This window comes from Phymastichus coffea, unplaced genomic scaffold (assembly GCF_024137745.1).
Source record: "Phymastichus coffea isolate CEN01 unplaced genomic scaffold, Cenicafe_Pcof_1.1 PCOF00112, whole genome shotgun sequence".
In the NCBI taxonomy this organism is placed as follows: Eukaryota; Metazoa; Arthropoda; class Insecta; order Hymenoptera; family Eulophidae; genus Phymastichus; species Phymastichus coffea.
The window spans coordinates 140,263-159,056 of NW_026706923.1; the positions used below are offsets into that span (position 1 = coordinate 140,263).

General features: G+C 33.9%; 1 protein-coding gene across 2 annotated transcripts in view; it reads right to left on the reverse strand.

Annotated features, from left to right (window-relative positions):
- Window positions 1-18,794, reverse strand: part of LOC131670600 (sodium channel protein para) — a 64,541-nt gene that overhangs the window by 17,619 nt on the left and 28,128 nt on the right. Inside the window, exons 6-26 of one of the 2 annotated variants that reach the window (XM_058946318.1) lie at window positions 16,531-16,686; window positions 15,971-16,176; window positions 15,644-15,772; window positions 13,564-13,655; window positions 12,641-12,853; window positions 12,459-12,522; window positions 12,063-12,372; window positions 11,406-11,693; window positions 8,957-9,013; window positions 7,666-8,082; window positions 7,469-7,565; window positions 7,320-7,388; window positions 5,340-5,614; window positions 4,853-5,026; window positions 4,429-4,779; window positions 4,070-4,304; window positions 1,706-1,840; window positions 1,341-1,467; window positions 1,144-1,262; window positions 761-1,050; window positions 516-689 (exon numbers count right to left, since the gene is read on the reverse strand). In XM_058946318.1, the coding sequence (XP_058802301.1) occupies window positions 516-689; window positions 761-1,050; window positions 1,144-1,262; window positions 1,341-1,467; window positions 1,706-1,840; window positions 4,070-4,304; window positions 4,429-4,779; window positions 4,853-5,026; window positions 5,340-5,614; window positions 7,320-7,388; window positions 7,469-7,565; window positions 7,666-8,082; window positions 8,957-9,013; window positions 11,406-11,693; window positions 12,063-12,372; window positions 12,459-12,522; window positions 12,641-12,853; window positions 13,564-13,655; window positions 15,644-15,772; window positions 15,971-16,176; window positions 16,531-16,686 (3,978 nt within the window). The remainder of the gene's footprint in view (window positions 1-515; window positions 690-760; window positions 1,051-1,143; window positions 1,263-1,340; window positions 1,468-1,705; window positions 1,841-4,069; window positions 4,305-4,428; window positions 4,780-4,852; window positions 5,027-5,339; window positions 5,615-7,319; window positions 7,389-7,468; window positions 7,566-7,665; window positions 8,083-8,956; window positions 9,014-11,405; window positions 11,694-12,062; window positions 12,373-12,458; window positions 12,523-12,640; window positions 12,854-13,563; window positions 13,656-15,643; window positions 15,773-15,970; window positions 16,177-16,530; window positions 16,687-18,794) is intronic. The other variant, XM_058946319.1, reaches the window with a different exon arrangement.

An 18,794-nucleotide genomic window follows, 5' to 3' on the forward strand; every position in this document is an offset into this window, starting at 1 on the left:
CAAGCTTACAATTGGTGTCTAACGTGGATATTTTCAAACGGTATAACTCAATTGTACATGTTTCATGTAAACGAAGCTTATCTGTTGCATGGTCGTGACAGTAATCATCTAAATAACAACGACATCGTGTTACCTTCATTCTCCTTCATAGAAGATTTAGAATACTGGTAAGAGTTTCAAACTAGCGCTGTTTTTCTCAATCACTTCGAAAGTCTAATCTTTCATTTGGTTGTTTATTTTGCTTATAATAATACCGTAATGTACCACGAAGAGATTTTTAGCTCACTTGAATACAAGCCAAAGCTAGCTTACGATAAAACATTTTTTCTAGTCAATTATACATTGAATATATGAAAGCATTAACGATGAAAGTCTATTATCCGATGCGTTATAAAATCTCGTCATTGTACTCGTAGGTAATTTCAAGATGACATAAAATTAATTTTACAATTATCTTCAGGTCATATGAGAATATAAATATATTGATTATCTCGATAGGATAAAGTCGAACTTACCATTACGATTATGAAATCAAGCCAACACCAAGCATTTGTGAAGTATTTTTTGAATCCTAACGCCAAAAACTTGATTAACATCTCAAAGAAGAATATTACGGTGAAAATTCGATCCATATAGTACAGTACATCTTGAAGAATTGGCCTTTGTTGGAGATGAACGTCCTCCAATGCCTGAAAATGATTGTTTCATGAAATATATTGTGCGAGAATAAGTGAAAATGTCGGAAAAATTATGTCCTCACAAGAGCCAAACTGCTTGCTAAGATCATTATGATGACAGCAGTCTCGAAATACTTGTTCTCTATGAGTCGGAAAGTCTTGAGCCTGAGTGTGGCCCAACCCTGCCAGAAAGGCGCATCATCATCGCCCGCGAGGAAAGGGAACCGTTTGTAACAATCATCTGGGAAACAATCAGATGGATAATCGTCCAATTCCTCATCTGCTTTAATTATATCTGGTCGAGTCAATCCGTCGTCTCCTTCTTCTTCTTCGTCGTCGTCTTCTTCCTCCTCATCCTCGCCGTCATCAAGCTCTGCAACATCAATTTTTACGTATTCGGTATTTCTCTCAAGAAAATAAGTCTCAGCTTCTAATTTTTCTGAAATTTAGATAAATATAAACTTACCGTCTTCAAGATCCTCTTTACTGGCGTCCTTCTTTTCCTCACCGTCAAGCGAGTCTATGCTACCCTTGTGACTTTCGTCCTTGAATGAACGATTTTTGTGGCTGCCGTAAGACTTATTACTGTAGAAAATATGTTTAGTGAGAATAACTACATCTCAAATTTTGCAAAAATCATTTTGTTGTACTTGTTAAACTAACCTTATCGTGTCATCTTCGTTGTGACTAAGATAATCTTCCAATCTATAGGCTCCATGTTTTATCGAATTCACCAAAGCCTTTGTGTTATTTAAACATAAACTTTCCCGCATTTTGCTCTTCAGATCTCCTTGAACAACGAAAAAATATTGTTAGAATATCAAAAGCGGACCGAGCAAATTCTGAAAGTGTACGCATGGATTAATTTTTTTTTCTCTTAAGTTTATTTCCATTTTTTTTATAGTCCTTTGCCATTATTTATTTCAAGGTCTATTACAATTAGTAACATATGCTATTTAAAAGTATCTCTTTTACGAAGAATTTACCTCTGTTAATATCCAGAATCGCGGTAATTTCAGCAGACTTACCGTGAATAGTGAACTCCATACCATCACCGATCGCAACTTCGAATTGGTTGTTAAGTTCCTTGACGCACTTTTTATCTCGATACGCGTCCAACTCACCCTCAGCCAAATCCATATTCAGGTCTCGGTCGATTCCATCTATAATGTCACATGGACAAAAAACTAATATTACTATCGAGGCTAATAATAAAATAGTGGAATTTTTCCGTACTGACTACAATTTTTTACTTCTCCAACATCTGATTGATAGATTACCACCTTATTTTGAACAAGGTATTTGAAAGAAGGTGCGTATTTTTATAATGCTTCCCTTTCACATTCTCGCAATGGAAGTTTCTGAAGCGTCAAGCACTTTTGCAATCACGCTTCAGTATCGAAAAAGTATAGAAAGAAAGAGTAAATAAGAAGTTTATGGAGTGCAAAAGTTTTCTACTCTAAACATGCATACAAAGTCTCTTCGGTATATTTGTTAGATCACGTCTTAGTAAACGGAATATAAATTTTGTATTCTGTTGAAAAAAATTTCTTTTAAAATACATTTATTCATTTGTTTTCAATCATTTCATTGCTCCATTCATATTCTTTTCTTAAAAGGTTAAGTTTAAAAGTAATTTTTCATCGTAAGATGAAATCACATTAAACATATATGTTAGTGAACATATATTTAAATTTGGAATAAATTAAGACCCATAAAGTACTTTGTACTCTAACATGCATGATTTTTTGCGACTCCAGGATGTGTAATATTAATAAAATTGAATTTGTTACTTCTATACAATCATAAATTTATCCATTCATCTGGTCATTAACAATTGTTACAGCCATAACAATATATCAATTTGTAAGATTTACATTAAAAATATACTAATATTACACTTTTTTTTTATTTTAAATGCGACAAATCTATAAACTACAACCCAGATCTAAAAGTATAAAAAATTACTAAAATAAATATGAAATAATATAAACGTTGGCCAGAAATAAATTTTTAAACTACCAGAGTGTATTAAGTATTTTCAAATCTCAGAGTAATCAGCAAACTGTATTTAAATGCTATTTCAAATGCGTATCAAACAACTAAAAATGACGGAAAAAAGGATTATACATCATGACGCACACGAAAAAAATGATAAAAATGAACGAAAAAATAAGAAATATAAACATGCTTGAAAGTCCATGCGATATACACTTGTATAAGTTATTATATACATATAATGCATATGTATCGTAAATTAGATGCACTCATAATAAGTGAAAATGTTCATACACTTCCGATTGATCACTCGATGGCCTAAGCATTCTGGGGGGAGGGACGACGAAAATGAAACAAGAGCGAGTTGTGAGCAACATCGACAGTAGCAACAAAAGTTATAACAACCAAAAATCGATTTTTGCAGGACTATTATCGAGATAAACGCTTACGTTAAAATAATAGTGCTTTATAAAAATAAATAATAGTTGATCATCTATATTAGAACATATGGTATAGACTTTTTAGATATAATTTTGAAATTCTGTAACAGTTCTTGATACATGAAAATTTTCAAAAGTTCTTGACAAGTAAAACGAGAAGAAATTATTTTATTCAAAGTTTAAAATATTGTTTAAAATATTGTATGTATACTCATATTAATATTTAAGTTACGTTTAAATATTTCTATAGTTACCAATAAAAAAGCTTCTATAATACTTTACTCGATGTGCTTCATATCACGTCGATTCACATGTATCTAAAAAAAGTTTAATTACATGAATGTGTAATGAACTAAATTATTCATATCTTTTCGTTTCAACGAGGTTTCATTGAACGGCTTTTGTCGTAGATATTTATAATAATTAATTTTCGGTCTTTGATGAATAATTTAGTTCGTCAAATAAATGTCAGTGAAATGATTAAAAGATCGATATCGAAAAAGTTCTGTTTGTGCAACAGATAATTTATCAGGATTTATGTAAAATGAAATTAAACTAAAATTTGAGTAAAATAATATTTTGCTGTACAGTTATTTAACGAGGTGAAAAGACGTTTGAATGACAAAAAAATATCAAAGGAAATTGTTGGTATTATGAATTTTAGAATTCATGGAGAAATAATATAAATTAAAGTTGAATTTGTGCGACAATGAAATTCGTTGATTTAGTAAGTCACACCCTTACAATGAATAATGCCGATTTCTTTTTAGCGCGTAAACAATCAAGTTTGAACCTCGTTCAACACCGTAACCGAAATCAGAGAAATAAAATTAAAAAAATAAACGAAAGTCAGATTCATAACAGAAAATCATAGAGGAGTTTCGAAAAAAATAAGCAGAGACAATATCACGAACTACACAGCGCACACAGCAAGCGATCTGATTGGATATAAACCTTCTTTCCAACTGTTGGACGGTCCCTCACCTGGCGCCTGATCGGATATCTGATTGGTGAATTTGGCTCTCAACATCTTGAAAAAATTAAGTATGTTCCGCTTTATCCACGCGATGAAACGATTTATTCGATCTATAGCTTCAGTGATTTTGTTGGTATCGTTGTCTGCCGTTGGAGCTGACAGGTTCGAGCTGCCAAAATTGCTCAAGAGCAACGCCAAGAAGAGATTGAGTACCTAATCGAGATGGTTATTTAACGGAATTTGCTTCAAACCAATTCTACGATCAGCCGTTGAAGTTATAACGGTTACCGGTCGTCGGTAAAAAATGTCGATAAATATTGTGTTAAAAAATACGTACGACCAGGTTACCGATGACGACGGTAGCCAAGAAGAATGGAATACACGACACGTCGCCTACACGCATACAGTCCCACATTGACTCGATCCACTCTCCGCAAAGCACTCGAAACACTATCATGAAAGAATGCATGAAGTCCGTGAAGTTCCACCTAGGCAACTCGCCGCCCGGGAACAACTCGACTTTGTCGGTGTAGTTCTTGCCAAAGAGCTGCATGCCCATCACGGCGAAGATGAAGATAATGATGCATAAGACGAAGGTCAGGTTACCTAAAGCCCCCACTGTTCTACCCATAATCGAAATAAGTAGATTCAGCGTTGGCCATGATTTCGCAAGTTTGAACACTCGGAGCTGTAATAATGATGAACATTAATGAAATGATCAATTTTTTTAATAATTTTTATGACGCGCAACGTATACTTACCAATCGGAATGATCTCAAAACTGATAGACCCTGCACTCCCTCAAGTCCAAGCTCAACCAATGAAAGAGCTACGATGAAAAAGTCGAATATATTCCAGCCTTCTTGAAAGTAATATTTGGGACTTATTGCTATAAGCTTCATTGTTGCTTCTATAGCGAACGTTGCTGTGAAGAACTGAAAAGAAATGTCAATTAATTTTGTTAATTTACTTTAAACATAACTAAGTGTAGAAAAAGCAAAGTATAACGCGAAAAGCTTTTAAATGTTCTACTATATTATATTGAATGGGTAATTCTTTTTCTTGGCGATGTTGCCTCAAATTAGATAAAAACTCTGCGAACTAGCTTTTGCTAATGGCTCTCCAAAAAGGCGAAGGCACAGACAAAAATAGAGCAGCGAATTCGTGGGTAGAAAAGAAACAAAGAGTTTCAAAGAAAGAAAAGGAAGAAAGGGACAAGTGTAAAGGTCGAGTGTTTTTGAAGCTTACATAGTTGCCGGACTTGAGTACCCTATCCATCTCCTTATCCATGTCGTGATGATCCAGGGCCATGAAGAGTGTGTTGACAACGATACAGAGTGTGATGAAGAGCTCGACGAATGGATCGAAGACCAATAAAGATACATATTCTTGAATCTTTATCCAGACCCAACAACAATCCCACACGCAAAATATATCGATGCAACGAAATAACATTGCTATCGCCTTTTCTTTAAATGTGGGACCATCTTCATCGTCTTCTGTTGGAAAGTAATAAATCGAAACTGTATCGTATGCGTTAGTAAACTCAGAAATGCACCACTCTTTTTGGGGAAAGGAGTTTTTTTTCATCACCGATGGATGCTCAATTTTCAAGTTTGTGCTTGCGTTATAGAAAGGGTGAAGCAAGTGTAAATCGAAAGATTTTCCATTCTTAAACTAAATAGATTAATTATCAAAAATTACCAGTGTTCAAGAATCAAAATTATTGTTAGAAGTAAGCAATTAAACTGATACGTAAGAATTCTTTTATGTTTTAAAAATTTTGATTATTTATAACATTAGTGAATATATGTACATTATTGAAGATGAACTAAGTTCATGTTTGGTTTCTGTTATAATGAGTGTGGCAGTAAGTTATGACAAAATAATATAATCAGTATACTAAAAAATTATTCTTCGTTTAATAATAATAATAATAATATTAATAATAATAATAATAATATTAATAATAATAATAATAATAATAATAATAATAATAAACAATAACAATAATAACAATAATAATAATAATCAAATTATATTAATAATCAAATTATAAAAATTCAAGCGACATGCAGATAAACATGTAAATATAACATTTTTTGATATCACAAAATAATACACAAGAGCAATTAAAACATTTTGCTACAAAACTTAGAAATAAGAAAAACATTAAAACGTGCAAAAAAATTTTTATTTAATAACATGTTATTTCATGCATTTGTATTACACTGCATCAATTTTTATTTCAAATATACTTTTTCTTATAACTTCAAACAATTAAAACATGCAATTTGGTTGAAAATGACATATTTATTGTGACTTTGGCTTTATTTATGAAATTTGAAAGACATATAATGAAGAAAGATGTTTATTTAACAAAAAAAGAAAAGATAGTGCAGCGATGTCAGGCGGTGTAAAATAATAAATTGACATTTTAAGCAAATAAAAACAGACAGTAATTTACGAACGTAATGTTCGAGTATGTACACATGATGATTGAAAATTGTCGTATAGTATGCGAGGAAATGTAGAATATAGAAATGATGAGAATTATGAAAAATAGCATCGCAGAGGGAAAAAACTCAATTTCCCCCAAAAAACCAAACACCCACGTTACAAAACGTACGTATACGAATACACACAGGTAACGCACTAACAGCGGGTATTGAAACTTTTCAAGAGCTTGTTATTTTGGTGTCTTGAAAAATAACATTGGTATTCATGACATAGAATCAAATGATTGTCATACGAAAGAATAATATAATAAAATAATATATTTTCAAAATCAATCGATAAAAAAAAAGATTAAAACAAATGATACGAACGATGATACATTATTAATGAGATAGTTTTTGCATTATTAGTAAAAACGACTTATTCTACAAAAATTTAATACATTAGTAACTAAATTTTCAAATTTTAAAACTATTTTAATTGTATTGAATATCAATAGAGATGTTATTAATTTAAAAAAAAACTTTACAAGACTGGGAATTAAAAATGAATGAACAGACAATTCAGAGAAATAGAATTTACAGTATAATAGAGTGAACGGATTTGTAAATAAATGATCATAGATCAAATTTATAGAAAGAAGTTAGATATCGCTTTACCAAAAAGTTTCCATACAACACAGTAAAAAAATTACGAAAAGTCGTCGGTGTTTGTGTAAGTGCAAATCTTATCGTTATTTCAAGATATCAACTCGAGAAAGACTGAATTTACCTCCGTGTTCCGATGTTCGACTTTGCCGGCCAGCAGCTTGTTCGATAATGTCGTTAAGCACCATAACATCTATAATAGGAATGAAATATTTGTAATCCGAGTATTCATAGTCAAATCACACGATCTTTGGCTTCATTCGATAAACGCACCTTTCATATCCACGACAGCGTGTTGCTGGGTAGGTTCTTCAATGAATGGATTATCTTGTTGTTTTACCTTGCCGTAGGGATCTTCCGAATCGCCATCCTACAAGCAGACGATGAATGAAGCATTGTAAGCTTGTTCTTTCAAATGGCACAAACGCATTAATCGTAGATAATGCATGCAAGGTGGACAACACACTTACGTAAGAATGTTTCTGCAAGTTCTCCGCCACAAGATGCCCATTGGCAGAGGAAACTCTGGTGGATCGACTCCTGAGTTTGCTCTCTTTCGTAGGTATACCGCCGAGCAGATCGCCGTGTGACGTGTAGGAAAGACGCGAGGCGTGCGAAGTGTAAGACGAGTGTCGGGAACCTAAATTTGTATAATAAACGGGCACAATGATGGCGCCATTCTCTTCTGACATCGGTGTAACGGCGTTCGAGTCGTCGGCAAACGGCAGATGTTCTTGTGCGTCCAGATACGATGACAATACCAAGGGCTTGCGGTCATTGCCTGGTTGACCAACGTACCTCCCACGACCGTTGCGCGGTGTAAATTGATGACTTCCGCGCGACGAGCGTCGCAGGTTGAATGGTGAGCCTGGTAGACTCAGGCTTGCCTGTTGATTCATTTGATATAGTCATTTCGGCTCTTTCTTCCCAATATTTAGCTTGGATGAGTTTTCTGATTTGTCGGATACTCAATCTCGTTTTATTTTTGGCGTGAAAAGCGTTTATTTTTTTGTGATGGATGCGGCTGACAGAGATAAAAATTCGTTTGATGAATATGCAAGCGACGAAAGAATATAAAATATTATGCGTTTTATAGTGTGAAATTGAGAAAAATGTAAAAATCTACATTACGGATAAACGTATTGATGATCACAAAAACGATTGTATTTACATCAGTTTTATTGATCACACAATGAATTTGTTTGCATGTGATGGTAACTTGTACTGTTGATAAATTATTTCGAATGAGAAGGCTTTGTACGTCGTTTTTGAACATATGTACATGGACAAATTGTTATAATTTAAGGAATGCTTTCACATGTTTCTGTATTTACGTTCAAACGTATTATGATATTGAAATGAATACTTCTTGATCTCTGTTTTCCTTTTTAACGCATCGAATATGTTACGGCATACTGTGTAGTATGAACTTTTTGAAATTCAGAAGGTTGTGAAAATGGTCCAAAATAAATAAAAGATTGATTGCCTGATGCAAACTTTTGAAGATTTGATTGGATCGTAATAGAAATCACGTTTTCAATCTTCACTCTACACGTACATTTATTGAAATAGATAATTAAAAACATTATGCTCGAAAAGTTGATTAATTAAAGTTAAGAACTCAGAATTTCAGCCAGCAGTGAAGATTGAAAGCGACTGATTGAAAAACGTAAACCATCTGGAGTTAGATGATCCTATTTTTAAGTACATACGGCCCCGTGTTAACGCAAACCACGGTTGCTGACAGTCGTAACCACGTACCTCTTTTAGGCTATCCTGGTAGGCATAAGTAAACTGACCATTAGCAGCGCGAGCGACCTTTAAAAAAAAAACAAGAAAAAGAAATCTCCTACTATCTGATCATTGACAAAAAGAAAACGCTCTTCAAGATCTTTGCACTTTGTAATTTTTTTAATCATTCCGCTGTTGTTTCAATAACAACCAACGTTCATATGCATATTGAGAGACATAATGGCACACATTTGCGCAAGCATTACACAAAAATACTTATAACTCTATTACTGATATGTGATAGCAACGGTATAACGTATATGGATATCGATACACCTATTGCATATTCCAAGTTTAGATAGAGAGAGAGAGAGAGAGAGAGAGAGAGAGAGAGAGAGAGAGAGAGAGAGAGAGAGAGAGAAAGTAAGAGGAAGATACGTTAGAGAGGAAAACAAGAAAATACGCATTTTTACTCGGAAGGAGATAGAGTAACATAGTAAGGTTTCAGGAAAGTGAGAACTTTTTATTACAATATTTTTTCTCTACTACAATACCTTTTCTCAGTGACTGCATGTATATATGTAGAATATACATTGTACACAAGTTTGCAGTGAGGCATGCAAGGCAAAGATACATTTTCGCAGCGATCGACTCAAAGTTATTGTAAATCCACGTAGAATGCGACCTTCTTTGCTCTTCCTTCTCGAAAATAAATTTTTTTTTGATTTCAAAATAAAAAATGCATTTTTACGCAGATTACCTTTGTAATTATGTAAAGAAAAGTACGGCTTCACGAAAAACTTAAGAGAATGGCTACTAAAGTTATCGCGCATAAAAAAAATTCTTTACGGTTCTACCTCAAAAAACGATAATCTTGAAACTTCAGAACTTGTATCTTACGTGGACAGAAATATATCTTTCTATAATAAAATAGTATATAGTTCAAGTTTTGTGTTTCCATTATTTTAATTGCAGATTTTGAAATTTTCCTCCGGATTACACTCAAAAACTCAATCTATATCTCGTTTTAATAAAGCATTTACATAAATATTTTACTTTTTACTTTTTTAATTATGTTAAATGCTTGCTCTGCGATGATACACCTTGAATTGCATCAGTGAAGTCTAATATTAAAATCAACTGAAGTATGTTTGCATTTCTTGTATAAATAACTCAACGAATGTCCTTTTTTACACGTATTGAACGATAACGTTGGTTTCCGCATCCACGTCAATGTAAATTATTACATGATTTGCACGTACTCGATAGCCCCAAGTCATTTTTATTCGTGAAACTATACCAAAAGAAGGTATTTTGGTTGAATAATTTAATGAAGATAGAATAATAGCAGAATTGTACGTGAAAAAATCCAATGAATTGATGAAAAATGCGAGGATATCCATAATGTTCTTGAATACTTCATAAAGCGAAAGACTTTTTATGGCTATACAAGCTCTAAAGCGTCGATCGATACGAGATATCTTTGCTAGCGGTGCGTGAGCTATACAAATTTCGAGATCAACTTGGAAAGAGCTTCCATCTCGGTAGTAAAACACATTGGACCAGCGAGCAAGTAAGCGAGCAGTGGCATGCGCGTAAGTGTGCTTGGAGTGCACAGTGGTGGGAAGCTGCGGAGGCATCTTATAGTGTATGGTAAAGCGGGAAAAAAAGAATAGACGGCGATCGATCGGTGCACACCTGCAGGGTAATAGTTCGGCGCAGTAATTGCGAGAGGAGCAGTGCGCTGTTGTGCAACGGCATTACGCGACCCATGCCTCATTCTCCTTAATCCGCTTTACGTGATCGTGGATTTACGTTTGCGCGCGCACCCTCCAATCGCAAATTTATATCCATGTAATTGTTTTTACGCGACGGCTTTCTACCTAATTAACGAGCTTTGCCGAGGATTGTCAAATTATTCTGCTTCATTTTTTAGAGGAATGCAACAAAGAAGCGATTGGAAGAAAGGCGAACTTGGTCTGTTTGCCATTTCAACGAATGAGAACGGAAGCGTCTTAAACTAGCTAATAAAGAAGAAAGTCCCTAAGCATTTCTCTATGTAAAAAAAGTGCACCTTAGATTGCAGATCCACATTGGAACAACTTGTTTTTATCTTTGAAAATCAAAAATTTATGTCTAAAATTTCAAATGGCATGTATACTTTCGAATATTAATTCTACTCAGAAATAACTTATTTTCATGGTAAAACATCTACGCTAAACGATTAATTTAGTCTAACTATACTAAAGCTATTTCTTCAATTCACAAGTTATTGTGAAAACTATGATATAATGAAGTTGTTTGATGTTATAGAAAATAGCACAAAATGAGTAAATACGTTGGCAAGCATATGATACTCTGATGCATATATAAGACACAAAGGAAAAGCAACACATAAATTACAATGATTCTACGGAGTGTATTGATGGAACTGATGATTTGGGTTCAAGAAAAGTAAAAAAAAAAGAGAAATCCTTACAGCACTGACTCTGCGAACTTTGGTGGAAGTCGAGGTGACATGGTTGCCAGCAATCCTAACCCTGTGTTCACTTATCGACTCGACCGATCTGATGCTCATGCGTTCCTTGTTGTTGTCATCGTTGCCCTTCTCCTGGCCAACGAATAGTTCGTAACTATGACAAGAGAAATCCGAAGGCGACTTGACAATGTGATCAGCTGCCGTAGCTGCCGCATGAGCCGCCGCCTCCCGTGCTTCTTCTTGTCTCGCTAACTTGTCCGCTCTTGCTTGAGCCGCCTCTTCTGCCTCCTGAAATAACGTGCATTTGAGTCGATTAGACGCCAGCTTCGGAATTCTATCTCGAAGGATTCATATTCGATTACACCTTATGGCATATTCTTACCAATTTATCTTTGTTAGATTTAAAATATAAGTGAAATAAAAGTAATTTCTATTTTCTACCAAATACATGTACGTCACATCTGTGTAATGAACAAATGACCATGTAATTATCAATTAAATAATGAAAAATTATCGATGAAACATAAAAAATATTTCTTCAATTTTTTTTTCGTCTCAGAAAAAATGTAATTTAAATTTTAATCGCATATTTATTGTCGAAAAATGATCTTCAAAGTAACGAGCATCACGTCAAAATATTATGTAGATCCAGCTTACTCTTATCGCCTGTTCCTCGGCTGCTTCTTCCTCTTCGGCCTTCTTTTGTAATTCATCGTACGACATAGCGACAATGGCAAGGATCAAGTTTACAAGATAGAACGAACCGAGGAAAATGATGACAATGAAGAAGAGCATATGCCATGGTCCCGCCGACCTAAGCACCAGTTGGTATAAGTTTTCCCAGTAATCTTGAGTCATTAGGCGGAAGGCGGATAGCAACGCCCAGCCAAATGTGTCGAAGCTCGTATAACCGTAGTTCGGATTATCCCCGTAACCTTGCAAACATGTATAGCCAGGTGGGCATTGCCTGTAAATTTCATTATTCCCGTGAGACCATTTTTTTTTCTAGAACGTACCAATTATTTTTGCAATTAACTGAACAACAAAACTTACCCAGCTCCGGATGAGTTCCCGCATAAAGGATAGTTTCCCGCTTCGTCCTGACCATACCAATTTGCTGTGGGTCAGATCAATTATTGTTACACGTACTCTTTCCGAAACTTTTATTGGTACTATTTCTTTGGGACTGTACGGATATATTTTTTACTTATGAGAAGATTTATTGGAATACTCACTATCGTTACTAACAAATCTCTCCCAGTTCTCATGAGTGAGATTGCCCCACGAACCGTCTTCGGGAAAATTTTTTATACACTTTTGCGTCAGCACCCCCATGTAAATCTGAAGGCCCATCAGTGCAAAGACGGAGAGGGAGAACATGGTTAGGATTATCACATCGCGTAGATTTTTCACTGACTCTATCACAGCACCGACAATAGTTTTAAGACCTGTAAACAGATTCCAAACATCGTGGCAAATTAAAAAAATGCGTTCTTAATAATATAATTATATTTTCATTTTGGGTGAAGGAATGGAATAATACACGAAGAGAATCGCACGTCCAGATTAATCGTTATTGTACCCGGTGAAATATTTTCATAATTTACATATTAATTTATCAAAAAATCAAGAAATCTCTTGCTAATTTTAGTTAAATACATGTCAATGAACTTTTAACTATTGAATTTTAAATGAGTGCGTCAACGCAATTTTTTATGATTATTTTTTATGGAAAAACATATTGATGTTTGTAGAAAAAGATAAAAATCCTTTGAAAGAGGTATTATACAAACCTCGAACGCCAACATATAAATACGTTATTTAAGTGCAATGCATTTATGTGTACTTCTACTTGTTGTTACATAATATGTTAATCAGCATTTTTATGAGAAAAGTGTAAAGCTAAAAGTGTACACACAAAAAAATTGTACAAATACAATAGCATATTACTGGCAAAGATAAAAAAATACAAAAAAAAAGTAGGATGAAGTACAACTTTATATATTTATTATTAAATTCTATGACTAAGCACTATTTGAACAAATTGAGCTTTGAAATGTCACTTTTCTTATTGACATTGTATTTTATTATTTTATATTGACATTCAAAGATCAAATGTTTCATATGAACTAATTATTTGCTAATTTCTAAAGCGTACCTGGTACAATAGCGACAGTCTTCAAGGCTCGGAGGACTCGAAATGTCCTGAGAGCGGCAAGGTTGCCTAGATCTATTCCCATCGTCACATAACTGCAATATACCCGACACATCACATACACATTACAATGATCAAAGAGGGACGAGGGAAATATAATTATAGCAAAGGTTCATTAAAACAATAATAATACAACGACAAACTTCGCTTAGGCAAAAGTTGAACAAAAAATTTTCAAACACGATTAATTGTTACTTTTTCTACGACTCACTAGTTCCTAATATTTGAGTATAATGATGTTATGATTGGAAAACTCTTACTCTAGAGAAAAAAATGATTATAAGTAATCAATTATTGTTATCAAATATAGTAGGATTTATAAGAACTAGAAATTCATGCATCTCCATGATAGAAAATTAGTTAATTATTTACTTGAGTATTCAAATAAGTATTTCTAATAACATTATTTAAAATTCTATATGTGAATGTCTCACTAAACTACGATCATGTGTCCATGCATAAAAGTTCAAATTTATAGTTTTATATTTTATCAAATCGACGAGCGAAATGTCAATTATACAAAAGATTGGAGGGTTCCATTAAATTGGTATACATAACTATCAAATTAATGTGTATATTATACGCGTGAACACATTTATAAAATGTTTTTAAACTATACTAAAATAGTTAACGACTCTTGTAACAAATACTTTGTTTAATTTTTTTGTTTATGAAAATGATTGTCTAACGTGAGCTAATTTTTATGACAAATATCAATAACTAAAGTGTGAGCTATAATAATTTAGATCGTTCGTTTGACTATTCGTTGATTTATACTACTTGTAGCAATCTTTCAATGTGTTCGGGACACGAAATCAACATTAAAATCCACTTGAAAATACATGATAATGGAATTTGACCTAGCAAAATTATTTATATTTGAGATTGGATACAGAAATTAATTATTAAATTATCGTAAATAGCATAATCAATACTAATTTCTTGATATAACAGCGTAATCGACTAAAAGCGAGCCACATCGCTTAATCGAACGTAACCAAAGTAGTGCGGAGTCTAACAAAAAATTAATAGCTATTTAATCGGACTAGCGCGTATACGAATGAGCATGAAATTATGGTAAGAAAATCACTTTAGAGTAGACAGTGGACGGAGTGAACGAAAGAAAGGTACCACGTACATCGACTCGAGTTTTATCAATTGCGCGCGTCCATAATACAAAATTCGACACCTTTCGCGGCTCTAAAAATTTGTCAATTACGTCCATTTCACTTGTCTGGAAACTATATTTCTGACTCAGCGGTAAACTTTATTCTTCTTCGCTGCACAAACTACAAACGTGCATTCGCACTTGACTCATCTAAGATATAGATCTGCGTCTACGGCATACTTTTTTGTTCTAAAACTGATTTTTTTTCGTAGTGACTAAAGTTGATCGTCGATGCTCTAACTAGATGACACACATGTTAAGAACGTTTCACATTTAAAACAAGTATATATAGATAGAAAAATAGTAGGTTTGATAGCATACACTCTGATCTCGAGAGAGTGTGTTCCTTCATCCGATAAATGCTACATTATTATAGTAGGGGAGCTCCATCAGTCTAGTCGTAAAATTATCATTAGATATTTGTGATGATATGATAACATTGTTTTTTTGTTTTTTCTTCTTTTGGTGTACATACTTTTATAATATTGATAATATAATATATGCCTTAATCATAATCTCACTCCTCGCACCAGTGAGTGTGGAAACGTGAGAGTGTATTTTACACGAGCGTATCTCTGCAACTTGTTAGTCATGACGGTGTGGAATTTCATACACAAGAATCCAAAATGGATTGTTAGCATCGTATTTTGAAGATAATTATAGAAATGGAATGGCGAGAAGTTAAGATTTTCCCGAACATTCGAAAATTGAAGAGATACCTTCTATAATATCCGAAGATACATGACACAAGGTGTTCATTATGTAGTTTAGCTTAAGTTAAATTGAATTTGCTGGCCTTACGCAGGCATCGCGTACTAGTAGATGGATAGTTGTAGTAAATAATGAGCTACTCACGCTAAAGTTATAACTACGAAGTCGAGCCAATTCCATGCATCTCTAAGATAGGTAAAAGGCTGCAGAATGAAACCCCTCGCCATCACCTTAACGGCGGATTCGAATGTGTAGATGCCCGTAAATATGACTCTGAAAAATCACACACAATAGGTTTTTTCAGTCTCATTCTCGAGCGCAGATTCTTTTCAAGCATACGTGATGCGCATTCAAACGTGAATTCTCATTTTGTAGCTCAGAGAGACAGAGACAGAGGGAGAGAGAGAGAGAGAGAGAGAGAGAGAGAGAGAGAGATCGAATATCGATGTTCGAAGAGAGAAAAATACTCACTCAGTAGATTCGATGGCGGGCGTCGTGGGCATGATCATGAGTATGCAGTTACCCAAAATAGTAGTAATGATGAAGAGAGAGAAAAGGGGATGGACCAATATGTAGATGGCCACCCGCCTAATCGGGTTAAATGGATCGAGGATCCACATGGCATCTGTCGCTGAGAACCTAAATATGTCCTTACCCTTGCTAATAACCACGAATGTCTGCAACATAATTTTTTTCATAGGTTTGCGTTGATCAGTGACCAAATTAACTTTTTTTTTATTTATTTAATCCAAATTAACTTGATGTGGCAGCTCAATAATCAACAGGCGATATTAGACATTTGAGTTTTAAATGCAGTCAGATTCAAGTGCAAAAAGTTAAATAATTAGGCGAAATTTCTTTAAAAAAATAGAATATCATTTTTAGTTGAGCAGGCTTAAATTGATTTTAAAAGGTTTTCTATGATAAATAAAAAAAGATACGCTCTTTTGGTATTTCCCTAGAATCGAAATAGTCATTTAGTGCTTTTAAAAACCAACCAAAATAAAGTTTGAAATATGATATGGACTTACCCTTTGATTATTGTAGAAATTATCAATATCTTCAAGAGGTATGGAGGCCAACTCGGAGGGAAAATCGTTGTGCATTCGGACCGGAATGGGCGCTCCTTGCTCAAACATCGGATCCGGCTGTGGACCCTCATCCTCATCTTCGTCGTCATATCGAATCTACGAAAACGCACAGCCAACGTATTAGCACTCTCCCAAGTTTTCCCAGCGCGAGAAAAAACAAAAAGCATAATTGAAACTATATAGGGATAAAGGGACACCGCGCGAGGAGCCGACATTGCGACAGCGTCGGCTTTGCTCATCTTTTAGTATTCTTTTGAGCAGTAGCCTCTTTTCAGACACTTATAGTGCGCACATACGCACGTTTCCTAAGGAGAGCAACTAAGGTTCGAGCAGACTTGTACGATCAATCAGATTATGACAACTGCTGCGTGATTTTCGGTGTAAACCTTGCGAGTTTCACTTCGTTCGAGTTTGCTCGTTAATTTGACTAATTGCGCTTAGAAAACCAAAACTGGTGCAGTCACTAATAGCAAGGGGAAGTATGGAAAATCAAGTACCATAAGTAACCTTATTTACATATGAAAAGATCTCAAAAATTTACTGACTGTATTGTAGGCAAAGCTAATATAATCTGTGTCTCCTAAATATTACATCGTAGGCAATCTAATTCTAAGCAATTGGTACTAAATAAGCTGAGCTAACTATATGTCCAGAAGAATTTTTCCATACTTCACGTCAAGGCTACTGCTCTCGTCAATGGAAAATCTAATATATTTTAAACGGCTCCTCGCCAATTTAAAACTAAAACTAATCCTAAGATCTTCAAGATGCAGCTGCGTGAGCAGTGTCAATAAACTCATCTAGGCGCTTCGGATGAAATTTCAAGAATCACTTTTTCAATCGTGTTGAGGATTTGAAACAACTGTTATTGAAATCTGATCAGAGCACCACTAAGACAATTCGGAATAAATGCGTAAAAAGTGAGTGTAATTTATCGCTTTAATAATAAGTATTTACGGCACTTTCTAGCACTGCGGTCTCTCAGCCTTTGATGTGCAAACTTTTTTAAAATTATATTGAATATTTATTAATTTCTAACAATTATCCTCAATAGTTCATAGTTTGATTAGCTTAAGGCTGCAAAAACAGTCAGGTAGAAAATGCTTAGGTGTTGATATAAGAGTTACAACATTTTAATTATGCGTGTTATCGAAGTGTATATTAAGAAAAAAAATTACAAAATTTGTCTTCGTTGTGTCAATTAGCAGACATATAAGTATTCAAAACAATGTTAAAAAAAGTTATTGTTTAGTGGAATGTAAATTTTGAATGCTTGTTATATATGTAAAAAAGGCTGATTATATAAAAATAATTATTTGAAAAACTGTTGACAAAGCAAAATTTCAAAAGATCGTAAACATATCTAAGTTATTATAAGTTGAAAAGTCAAGAAAGAGTGTGCAAAAAAGTTTTTGCTGCCGTGTAAAAAAAGGCTGAGTGCAGCAAATATATTTTTTAGTATCATTTTATCATGTCGATGTTGTTATGAAAATACGTAAAAAACCGATATACTTCAATTTTCAGCGCAATACTTCGTCATCGTGACTTAAATATTATAAAGGCATGTGATGGTTTGATTAAATTAATCGTTGAATTAACTGTATTATTGTCTGACTTTTTTATTTTTCTCGACAAAAAGTGTTTGGCGAAAATAAAAATACACTCGATTATTCTAAACTAAAAACAGAAGAAGATACAACTGTCTATAAATATATCTTACTAACTAATTAATATATATCTTAAAGCTGAAACGAATAAATAATCGCTTCATTTTCTTCATTCCATTTTTTCTGGTTTTTGTCTTTTGTTGCCTAGACTACTTTCAATGAGTGCGTGCTAAAAATACATGTTTTAGATTTACTTCGCTCAAATTTTCTATTGACTAAGATAATTCGTGTACAAAGTTCGCGTGCGTGTTTGAAATTACCTCTGGACGATTAGAGTTTTTGCAGACAGCTTAATAGAAAGGAGAATAAAATAAAAATAAAAATAATTAACTGAAGGTGATGATCAATGAAAAACTTCGGATATACAAATAAATAAACTTTCGACGAAGATCCGCGAAATTGTTCAACTACGTGAGTTTTCTTTGTTTGTAATGTAGCATTCCAGTGATATATGTCATTGTAGCAGTTTTGAAAAATGAATATAGAAGTAGATAGACATAGAAAAGGCACAGAAGCTCATACTTTCATTCGCACGCG